The 12,603-nt window shown below is 40.1% G+C and overlaps 1 protein-coding gene across 5 annotated transcripts in view; it reads right to left on the bottom strand.

The window, feature by feature from the left end:
• Positions 1-10,026: 10,026 nt before the first annotated feature.
• LOC117874863 (semaphorin-3D) overlaps positions 10,027-12,603 on the bottom strand; it is a 195,283-nt gene continuing 192,706 nt past the window's right edge. For all 5 annotated transcript variants that reach the window (XM_034765512.1, XM_034765476.1, XM_034765486.1 and 2 more), the window contains exon 18: positions 10,027-12,080. In XM_034765512.1, the coding sequence (XP_034621403.1) occupies positions 11,652-12,080 (429 nt within the window). In that variant the 3' untranslated portion in view covers positions 10,027-11,651. The remainder of the gene's footprint in view (positions 12,081-12,603) is intronic.

Here is a 12,603-nt window from a genome sequence, read left to right as displayed (position 1 = left end):
CTACCATTAAACTTTACCCTAATAAAGGTATCTTAAAAAGGGAGACCTGTGTTGTAGTAAGTAAAAAAAATATGGTTTCTATTTCCATAGCCAAGGAATATAAGCTGCAACATGCTACCTGTGAGAACATGCCGTCTCCCTGAGAAATAAGGAAGGGACAATCTAACAGGAAATAAAAGCACTTACTGCTGGAAGGAAGGCACAACAAACAGCAGGCAGTTGCAGAATGGCTACTTTAGGCCTGCAGCTGTTTGTTTCTGCCATATTTAAAGGGCCAGTTTCCAGACAGGTATGCTGGGAAAAAGTTCCTAGACCAAGAGTGAGCAAACTTTTTGGCCCGAGGGCCACATTGGGATTGCAAAACTTTATGGGGGGCCGGGTAGGGAAGGCTGTGCCTCCCCAAACAGCCTGGCTCCCGCCCTCTATCCGCCCTCTTCCACTTCCCGCCCCTTGACTGCCCCCCTCAGAACTTCTGACTCATCCAACCCCCCTTGATCCTTGTCCCCTGATTGCCCCGTCCCAGGACCCCACCCCCTATCCAACCTTCCCATCCCCTGACCGCCCTCCCCCCCAGAACTTCTGCCCCATCCAACCACCCCCTGCACCCTGACTGCCTCCCGGGACCAACCGCCCCTCCGGGACCCCACCCCTATCCAACCCCCCCATTCCCTGTCCATGACTGCCCCGACCCCTATCCACACCCCTGCCCCCTGACAGGATTCCTGGGACTCCCACGCTTATCCAGCCCCCACCTTTTCCCCATCCAACCGCCCCCTGCTCCCTGCTGTTGATGTCCCATGCAAAAACAATGTTCCAGATTGCATTCTACAAACCCTCTGAGTTTTAGATTATCAAGGCCTAGAACTCCTCTGCTAATTTGAAAATTTCACATCTTCTGTGAAGCTGCTCTCTGTATTAGTTTTAAACATCTGTGTAACCATTTTCTGAAGTTTCACATTTCTGTTTTTCTCCATTTGTACTGCCTCTCATTTGAGCATATGTGTTGCACTTTCCAGATGCTTATCACAGCTAGCCTGTCAAGTAAAATCAGTGTGCATGTTCCACCTAGTACACAATGACTTTCCTCCACTTTCGTGAAATGTTTGTAGGGTATTGCAGTGCTCATTGCTTTGCACTTATTTTAACCACTTTACTCCTTTTTTGTTGTTGCCTCTTTAGCATTTTACTGCTGCTGATACTGCCAAAAAGTTGAGATCACTTCCTGCTTCCACAAGATGGGTCACTGATTTCATGGTTGAGTGGCAAGAAATGCCAAAATTCATAAGTTCCATGACAATGGTAGCCACTGTGACAAAATCTTATCCCTACTCATGCTTAACTGAAGTAAATGGCCTATTCATGGCAGTAAAGTTGAACACATAAGTGTTTGCAAGATCGAGGCCAACGATTGTTACCTCTAGTAAAATCTCGGCACACAAATTAATCTGGGAATGCATGAGAGAGGAAGAAAGGGGTTACAGTAAGTGGGGTGTGTGGAAGAAAACCTTCGAAACTACGCTGGCAACTATATTTCCTGACAGATGAGGTGTTTGTGGTTGTTTTTCTTACAAAACCCAGGGAGATGGTGGTAAAATTGGGCCCCCCAATGCAGAGGCTGGCTGGTGTGCAGAGAATAATGGAGGGGACCACACATTGAATAGTAAGGAGGAAAAACAAATAGGGAACAGCTGGCTCATTGACTATGCACTGTCCCTCCTGCGTGCTGAATTAGGCATGGCTCTGCAGATCTAATAGTATGTAACCATGTAATTAAAGTTTTTATTGTAAGGAGCATTAAGGTTGTAGAGGGAATCTTAATGTTGGCACTGCCTGACTTTAAAGTGTTAAGCTCCATTTGACTGTAACACTCTTTTAAAGATGCATGTCGATCTGTTCCAAAATATGCCTAGTTGTAATTATTATTTTTTTCACAATTTTAAGAATTAAATCTGAGTCAGAAATGTGGATTTGATACATCAGTGTAGAGAGCAAAGGAGAGAGCTTAAACTAGAATAATGTTAAATATAATTGAACTTGTTGATCACCCTCAGCTGGTTTTGAAAGGCATTGCTACAGTGTCACTGTATCACTCACTGGTGAATGTGCTTACTGGTCTCCCCTCTGTGCCCATCCACAGAGGACAGGAATTGTTACAGCTTGTAGTTGTAGCCACTGGGTGTTTTAGCTCAAGCTGTAGCAGCCATACTTTTAGCTCTGATGGTCCCCCATTCAATCCTTTATGTGATTGGAGATATACTTATCTCATAGAACTGGAAGGGACCCTAAAAGGTTGTTAAATCTAGCCTCCTGCATACACTAGCAGGATCAAGTACTGATTTTTACCCCAGATCCCTAAGCGGCCCCTTAAGGATTGAACTCACAACCCTAGGTCTAGCAGGCCAATGCTCAAACCACTGAGCTATCCCTCTCCCTAGGATGGTAAGATGTTATGTAACATCTTACCCTCTGCGGATCAGCACAGAGACAGTCCTGAAAAACACACTCACCAATAAGCAACAACTGTACTGGGTTAGGAACTCCACTTTCTGCCACCATTTACAAACAGTGCATTAGCTGCACGCAATAACAATACAGAGAAAATGTGGTGACGGGGAGCCCCTGTGGGGCTGTTCTTTCCCTCACTCCAAAACTGGATCAACTATATTACTTGATAGAAACCTAAATTACTACCAGTGTCAAGTAAACTTTGAATCTCTTGTCATTAACATTATAAATATCATTGTGTGTGAATAGGCCCCAAAGAGATTTCATTCTTTCCCTCCTTTTCTCTCTTTGAGTAGTGCCTTATTTAGTCAGCAGCCCCACTGATTTCACAGAGACTAGACGTGGAGTAATGTACTACTCGCTGTGAGCAACGGCATGCAGAAAGTTTAGAAAGCTAATCAGTTTCATAAATGCTGTTGTGTGAGCTTCAAAGAGCTCCTTGTGCAAGGGGCTCATAATTAAAAGGACGTGGCAAACTGGGTACTTCACTAATTGTCTTTAAGTTTGACCCCATTAAACCTTTTCAGATAAAATGAAATATTTCAGCTTAATTAGCTTTCCTGTCTGCGGGTATCCATGAAATAGTGCTGTGCTTTAGACCCGACCAACTAAATATGTGGCCGCAGAAAGCAAGGTGAGGATTTATTTTTTTTTCCTCTTTCTCTCTACTCTGTTGAGCAGCCTGTACATTGCAGTGGATAAATAACAAAACATCTCATCCTGCCAGAGTTCAGACTGCTTTACCAGCCGCACACAGGGCCAAAGCCTGGTCATACTGAAGTCAATGGCAAGTGACTGCAGTGGAACCAAGATGGATCCCACACAGGGATTACATCATGCACTACTGAAGTGCGGCCACCTGTGGGGAAGGGTCACAGCAGCTGTTCAAAGTCCTTATTCATGTGAAACTTCAGTTGAAGTCAACAAGATATGTAATAGTAATATTTGCCCTGTTGACCTTGTATTAGTTCCTTAGGCCATGTCCTCACTACAGATATCTGCCAGCATAATTACATTGATCAGCGGTGAAAAGAGATGTGATCCCTGATTGACATAGCTGTGATGGCAGAAGACCCTAGTGTAGATGCAGCTGGCAAAGCTGTCCTTTTACTGCTATAGCTTGTTTTGTTGAATAAGCATTTTCACTATACCAATACAAAAATACAGACTTGTTGGAGTAACTGCAGTTACACTGGATTGCCTTGTTGGTATAGTATAAATGTATTCCTACACCAGTAAAGCACTCCTACAGCAAACATGGCCGATGTCTTCCCACTTCCGTCTCATGTTGCAATCTTTTTTCTTTGGAAGCCCATATTTTACTATTTGGTCTGATTAAGGGGGAAAATAGACATCAAAAGTTCTGTCAGAATTTGCTATTTATTATAATAAAACCAAAATATACATTTAACAGTTTCAGATACCTTTGGATTACAAGATTGGAATTCCTGTTAAAACAGCAGGATTGCCAAACTCAAAGCTAGTTAGTGACCATGTACAATGCTTTAGTTATGATGTTACATAATTAACTATATTGGTTGTAGTATTGTTGTAGCCGTGTCAGTCCCAGGATATTAAAGAGAGAAGGTGAGTGAGGTAATATCTTTTACTGAACCAACTTCTGTGGGGGAAAGAGACAAGCTTTCAGGTTTACCCAGAATGAAGAGCTCTATGTAAGCTCAAAAGCTGGTCTCTTTCACCAACAGAAGTTGGTCCAATAAAAGATATTGCTTCACCCACTGTGCCTCTATATTTAGACATGGTAATTCATAAATGGGCCCTTTCCACCAAAAGTGTTTTTTCCCATATTACTCTATAAATAATGATACTATAAATGTGAAATTGACTCCTGCACAGAAAGTCAGTCTAAGAACCAGTTAAGCCCTATAACATGGCTTTAAGTGGTGCATAGTTCTTGTGCTGGATTTCTGAAATAGTGTGAGTTTTGCCGTATGTGAAAATATTAACCTTACTGATAGAATGTGATGCATTAATCAAATTCCTTTTGGTCAGTCTGCTTGGCCATTACTTTTCTCTTGAGAGCATTTGGAGAGCTTCTGATCAATTTCCTTTCTTCCCAGCCAGACTTATCCTGAGATATTTGAATTTTTCTGTCATTAATTGGGGGGGGGGGGGGGGGGGAGAAACATGCAACTTCATACAAGTGATGGAAAAGATTATAGATCAGCCTCTCTTGATTTGTATGTTTCATAGATTTCTGTGCTTCCTATCCAATAGTAATGTAGTCCAGTTTTTACAATGTCAACATGTTGAAAAGCAAAATTAAAATGACTTTTTTACATTTACTTTACATAGAAATCTCTTCAATTTAAGTCATGAAGAAATCATAAGTAACAGAACTTAAGGAATCCTTTAGAGCAGGTTGATTTTTTTTAAAGTTGGGTGAGTTTTGGGACATTTGAGAGCAATTTCCATGCTGTCATCATTTGTAATATTTTCATTTTTCTGGATTTTCTTGCATAAAAATAATTCATTTTCAAACTGAAATTTTCAAAAAATGCTTTTTAAAAAATCCCTTGTGACTAAGGGCTTGTCTGCCTGGGGAAGTTAGTATGGACTAATAAGCTAGGGTGTGAATTTAAAATGCACTAGCTACCCGTGTGGATACTGTTACGCTTTAAAGCACACAAAGGTGCTCTTAGTGCTGAGTAAGTATGTCCACACAGAGAGTTAATGTGAAGTAGCTAGTGTGCACTAGCTGCTCCACACCAGCTACTCTTGGCTTTTTTCCTCATGGAAATAAGCCTTAAGATAACCAATCAAAATTGGCCATGCAATCTCCCCTTCTCCCCCCCACCCCACGCAAATATACATTTTGAAAAGCAACAAGCAGGCAAATCTTTTCTTTACAAATTTCTATTGCTATTTTTTTTTTTTAATGGAAAACTTCAAAAATATGAAAACTTTTCCCAAAAATATTTCATTTTTGGAAAATGGCCACACTTGGATAAAGTATTATTTTCCTCTTAAAAATTGACCATTTCTAGCTGTCAGATTTTTGGAACTTTTGCTAAATTATATAACTTTAGGTGATGCTTTGAAGTATAATAAATGCAAGTTTTGTAAACTGATCCTTGCTTTCAGCCTATAGGCAGACATATGGTACTGTCCTATGAAGTGCTAAGTGCTTTCAAAACTCATAAAAGTTGTGAAGCCCACAAGGCTCTGCCCAGGGCAGCCATGACACACCTTTGCAGACAAGTTATCTGCCGAAGCCTCCTGTTCCAGTCACTGTTACCACATATGTTGAATATTCAGAAAATGTCTGGTCTTGGACATGGTTCCATTTAAGAGCAGGAGTAGCAAGAACAAAATGATAGAACACAAAAAGCAGCCAAAGGCACGTCTATATAATAAGAGTAATGGAGCAGAATATAAAACACCACCAAAATTGAGACATGTCTGGGTCCATTAAAAATATCATGACTGCCATAGTGGACAAATGACTGTCTTGGCACAGACTATTTGAAACTGTTAACTAGCGGTCCATAGCAGTAATCAAAGCCACCTGGACATGTTGTTTTGGTTCTTACATCACCAACAGACATTGATTTTAAACTGGGGAACTGTACACAATGACAATACAATAAAGAGGAAAAAGACCAACTTTAAACAAGAGTTTCAAAATCTCATTATTGAGGGAAATTTCACCTTCCGATCTGTGATTTGTCTTGCCAGATCTGGTTTACATCTGTCAGTCACTGAATTGTTTTGTGTCAAAACATTAGGAAAGTTTGTGGTAGACACTAATCTATACAAACACAAGTGCCTAAGAAAAAACATTGTCTGAGATGAGAATATGTTAAGGGGCCTTCTAGTGTGTTTAACTTTATAAACTAAGCAATGAGTCAAATCCTGAAATCTTCACTGATTTGCTAGTCTTTTTTTTTTTTTAAGGTCAGCAAGAGTTTGCTTAAGTGATGACTGAGTGAAAACCAAGGAAGGATTTGTCCCAATAGCTTGAGACAACAGACTCAGATGGTAGGATATAAAACCAAACCTGAACAACTAAGAGCCCAATCTTGCTCCATTGAAGTTTGTGGCAAAACTCCCATTAATTTCAATCAGAGCAGGATCAGGCCCTTTAGCCAAACATTGGTGATTATCTGTTATCCCAGTATTATAATGTATTTAAATATTCAGCACTGTGAAAATGTGTGCCTGGCTAGGACACTTTTAAGTTTATCATCATTAAAATACTAGATGGAAGTAAAAAAACAGCCTTAAAATTCTCTCACGGGCTGTTCTTTTATCCTTCCTTTTCCTGTCTATAATGAACTTGTTTTATATACCTCAAAAGTTGGATTACAATTACAAAGTATTTCACACATCAGCTAATCACAGAAGCCTAATTCTGAGTAATATTTGTGACACTAAGGTAAAATATAATAAGGGCTTCAATTTTCATAAATTGTAACAGAATATATTGGAGACACATGTGGATTTGATTTTCCTGTCACGCAGGTGTAATTCCAGTGCCTTCCATGCAGTTAACTCCTGATTCTTCTCTATATAATGAATCTCTACATAGTTATCTACAATCTAAGTTGCGTCTTGGAATAACTTGCTATAATTACTTTGATTAGATTCAGATTTATATTCCACTGAAGCCAATGGGACTTAGGTCACTGACATCCATGGGGGCTGATTCTGTAAGTATTTTCAGCTCATATCAATCAGTTGCAATAACCTTGTGTTACACATAAAATAGAATGCATCCAATTATTTATGTAGGTCCCTACAAAACAGTCATACACATGACAGCGGTTTAGTAGGAAAATCATGTTCCACTAATCATGTATTAATTTTTGATAACGGATTTGTAAATGGTAGGTGCATATCAAGACTTACATAGATTTGATTAAAATTTCAGAGCGTTTTAGACTATGGGCCCAATTCTGATCTCACATGAATGTAAACCAAGAGTAATTCCATTAAGTTTAATTGCGTTCATCAGTATAATTGAGATAAGAACCAGGGTCCAATGGACTGGCAAAATCAAGGATCTTGGCTCCTCAGTAGATGTGTACATTTAACTGCTTGCTCAGAAAACTGTTTGCTTATGGAATGAATACATATTCACACATGTCCCTAGAATGTTTTCCAGCAAAAGAACAAATTTAACAGAATAAGTGTTAAACGCTTTATTCCTTTGTCTGCTAATACCACTGCCAGTTTTATTTTAACTGACTTCAGGAATACAGTATTTAGGAATCTGTTGGATGTTAGAATTCTAAAAACTGATGCAAGCTTTAACAACTACAATACAAGCTGCACTGGCTGTTCTGACAGCCTGTCTGAAATGGATGGAACTCAGGCAAACACATGTTATGTTTTGAAGTGAGGGGAGAAGGAGGTTTTTTATTTTTTTGAGGTAGGGGAAGAGCATTTATTACTGATTGGACCAAAGTATTTTTTTAAAGTCTGCACTAGGGGATCTGTTTAGAACCTTCAGTTATTAATGTGGAGGTAACTTTTTCCACTCTCAACCCAAAGTTTGGGTAGCATTACTTTTATTGAGCCCTTTAAGGAGGCTGGGTTCAGTTCCATTTTAACTATGAGCCTGTTGTGGCTCATCGTACAGCCCAGCAGCACAATGGATTCAAGTCCTCATTTTGAAAGTTAAGTAGATCCAGGTTTGGGCCTTTAAATTTAAAATATATAACTGAATATATATAACTGATTTTTTTACAGGAAGGGAATCCTTTCTTGTCTGGCTCTTGTGGCTAAAATTCTTGGGTTAGCTCGTTCTGTTCTCCTTTGAGCCTGTCTTTGGGATTGTACATTACAGAAGGATCCACTACTCTTACTCCTGACCTTGGTTTTTGACTGAATAACAAACAACTGTCTAAAGAAATCCCTTCTTACCCTTCCCCAGTGTTCTCTGGACTATCTAGCTAATTTACTGGTCCCCAGTGCCCCTTGGAATCATTACCAGTGTATCATCTACTGCTGTGTATGAGAAGCAGTGTGCTAGTTCAACATACATCACTTATAAAATGTACTGAACCACAGATTTTTATCTGCACAATATTATTAAATACCCCTCCCCGGGGTGGTATGAATCCAATATGGTATAATGACTTCGAGGATATTGAATTTATTTCCTCAGGATAGAATTGGCCTCATTCCTCACTTGGGGCTTCACTCTGCTACTCCACCCAGCAGAGTTGAGGTCAGTCCTCTGAGAGGAGTCCTATTGCAAGAACACTTAAAAGAAAATAAAACCCCTTGAATTTAAGAGTAGTAACATTTAATTCAATCTTTTAATGCTCACAGTCCCAGCGGTGCAGCCCTTAGGCCCTCAAGACTCCTGTTGAAGTTGACGGGGAGTTTTGTGCAAGGATTGTAGCACTAGGCTCTGCAAAGCTATTTAAACCGAAAGGAAACCAGTTCTGTTCAGCTCTCAAGGAAGATGGAAAAAAGTACTGAACAAACACAAACAGCTTATTTAGGGCCAAATCCTGTTCACCTTATCTCATTGAGTAGGGGCACTGACGTGAGTCCAGTGGTTCTACTTTCATGAAGAAGGTAAGTAGGGTTTGTGCTGTAATCAATAATTACAATACTGAGCCAATTGACTTCAGTGGGAGAAGGAGCAGGCCCCTTGTCAGTACATGTAAGCATGGGCCTAAGATGGATCAGTTGATGCTAGCACCTTAGCTTAGTCATGGCGTGGCACCACTCATTCCCCGGAGGACCAAGTCTGAGAGATGGTACTCTCTGGACTGATAAAATACAACAAGGAATACATCGGTGGGTTCTGTATGGTGACTGCAGTCATCCTTAGGCAAAAAAATTCTAAAGGGATTCAAGATTTTGAGTGTCTCATTTTTTGGGTGTCCAATTTGAGATTTCTTAAAGGGGCCTCAAAAAGGATAACAGGATCACACCCCTTCTGGAGTCTCAAATTGGGCAACAAACATAAGGGCAGGCAAAATCACTAGTCACTTTTGAAAATCTTGGCCTAAGGTGCTATTGCTGTACAAGCTGATTTCTGAGCATAATGGTTACTACTGTGAAAAGTTCTATAGACATTAATAGGCTACTCAGAGTAGTAAGGACTAAGCTTACTAATAAGAGCCTAGGACATCAGTCTCTTTGATTAAAGGTCCTGTACAATGAAACTCCCCTCTCATCTTTTATAATATTTAACACTTGCAGAGTACACTATCGAAGTACTGTACACAAACTACCTAATGCCTTCTAATTAACTAACGTATCTTAATGAAAAAAACAAAGAATCTAAAATCTCTGTCTTTATACAATACATGCACATTCAGTTTTAGTTTTTTTTACAATAAACTTTGAGTCAGCTGAGGTTCCTTTCTACAATCTGAAAAACACATCACCATATTTGTATCATTTATCAGAAAGGAAATGTACGATGGCACAGATTGTGCGGACACAATTATTGATCAGGAACTGAATGCGCACACATTGGGTAGCGGATAGGGATAATCTCCAGCATGCAGAGCCAAAGTTCTTGGTTCCTTGCACACCAATTACATGGCGTTCCCACAGACTTTGCTCTCAAGACATGTAGAATGCATGAGAAACAAGTAAAGTCTGTCGGTTTAGTATCCATCAAAGCTTTCTTCCATGTGAGGAAGTGGCTAATTTGTCATTTCACACTCAAAGAGGCGTGAAAGGCAGAAAGGGGGAGGTTTGGTAGAGTGGGGGAGAGGGGCTGCGAAGCATGAGAAGAGGCAATAGCCCTGATTTTGATCTTGCTTACACTAGTGTAAATTGGGAGAAAGTCCAATGAAGTCAATGGAGTTACACTGGTGTAAATCAGATCTGAAGGAAGCACAGTGTCTCTTGCTCATACAAGAAGATTTATCTTATTAAAGCGCAGAAGGCAAAACTAGGAACACTTTACAAATGATGTTATTGTAAATCACAAAGCTGCTCATCTCTAACTTCTACTTCTGTTTATTTACATGTGGGCTCTTTTTGTTTTTATTTAATTATAATAAAAAAGTATTAATTCCAACAACACAATGCCTTGTTTGAAATACACAAGAACTTTTATAAAACAAATACACAAGTCTGAGGAATGTCTGCTCTCTCCCCATTGTTATACCTGGCGTAAGAGCACTGTCAGTTTCTGTCTGTCACCAAATATGTTTCCCTCATTGTCTTTTGTCATCAAGTGTGGAAGGGTTTTTGTGCGTGTGTGTTCTCCGCTCCTCTTTTTTTCCACAACAAACTAACCATACTCCAGAAAATGAAGCCAGACGAGGGTTAGAGTTGTAGAGGTGAGTGGAGACATTCAGGATAAAATCTTCAGCAAGACAATAGAGGTGAAGGCAGAAATCCCATTATTTGTTAATAGGGTTTGTGCACGTACCTCCCACGTGCTTCTTACGAAATTTACTCTCGAGTATCTTGCTGGCAGTTTCAATTTGAGTCAAGATTACATTTCATCAGAGGGACTGCAAACTAGAGGCTGCTTTTGTCCTAATGAATAAAGCTCTACATTTCCTCCTCTTAAAATGTGATCACATTTTTAAAGGGGAAAACAAGTGTTACTGCTAAGCTTATATTTAATTTGATTTTTTGCTTTGCTTCTCTGTGTTAGCAAATGCCACCCATGTACCTAAATATATGTCCAATGGGTAATTTAGTATAGTTTTGCAGATCTGTCACAAAATGGCCTGTATCTATATGGCACCTCCCATCCTTATAAGACCCCAAGCACTTTTACAAATACATCTACATACCCCTGAACTGCAGCCAACTCTCGGGTGGAATGTAGCAGTCAATTAATAATGCACTGTAACAAAGACTTTAAATCTAATATAAAAATTATGCCAGGGAAGCCATGGAACACCCACATGACATATGTCATGAATCAGCTTCTCACTAAGTGTTAACTACAAAATCTGAATTTCTGGGAAAAAACCCAGATTTGGAATTATTGCCTTGAGTGCGGTGCTCAAATAAGGAATTTGTCATTTGCTATAATATTCCAGTATTACAGTGCAGTCCTGTACAGACCCATAATGACTGTGCGTTATCTAATCTCAGTGTGAAGCAATATTAATGAATAGGAAGGATGCACAAAACAGAACACAGTATTTTTGCATGTTAAACGTCCTTTCTTTAAATAGACTATAAAACTACGTAGATGTAGGCCTGGCATGTGGGCTGCTGACAGGTTCATGGTGCCTTCGATTTCGCTTTTTCTTCATCTCTTGCATGTGCTTCCATTTTGCCCCACCTTTGTTCCGCTGCCGCCGCTTCTCCCGGTGCCACATCTGTTCACAATATTCATCCAGACTGAAGCTGGGGCTGCTGACGAGTTGGATGTAATCCTTGTACCTCAGCCGCGACTCAGTAAGCAAATCTCTCCCCCGTCCCTCTTCTTCCTCCGTTTTCTGAGTGCTTTCCATGTGCCCGTTCTCTATGACGTTCAAATTTAACTTCACGATGGTGTGAATGAACGTGTGCTCCTGCGCTTTGCAGTAATACGCCCCTGTGTCCTTTCTCTGCAGGCTGCGGATCAGCAGCCCGTATTCCGTTTTGATGATCCTCTCGTCAGCCTTCAGCTGTGAAATTGGACAAAGCAGAAAATAAAAGCTGAGTATGTGTTAGGTGGGGAGTAGAGGAGACAGAGGGGACGGTTGGCTCAGGGACTGACAATGAGATATGCAGTCTTTTACCTCTAGGTCACTGGCATATAAGTACCTTAGATAGACAGATGCATATGGAACCATTTGAATTTCAGAGTTCTACTATTCAATTGATAATTATAGTCTCATCAGCATGACTTAGTTAAAGGTACATACAGTCTGAGAGGATAGAGTCACCAAGAAATAATACAATTAAACAGACCAAAACAAGGGTAAGGTAGCCTACTTTCTCAAAGCAAGAGTTGGATAGTTAGCTGGACAAATCCCATTAGATTGCAAGCTGTTTGGGGCAGGGGCTATCATTTTATTTTGTTTGTATAACATGTAGCACAATGGGGTCCTGGTCCACGGCTGGGGTGCCTAGCCACTACCGCAATACAAATAATAAATCAATAGTAATAACAATTAAGTCAATAAGTCTCATTCTGATCTGACACTG

Source organism: Trachemys scripta, chromosome 1 (genome assembly GCF_013100865.1).
Source record: "Trachemys scripta elegans isolate TJP31775 chromosome 1, CAS_Tse_1.0, whole genome shotgun sequence".
Classification (NCBI taxonomy): domain Eukaryota; kingdom Metazoa; phylum Chordata; order Testudines; family Emydidae; genus Trachemys; species Trachemys scripta.
This window is presented reverse-complemented; position numbering and strand designations above follow the sequence as displayed.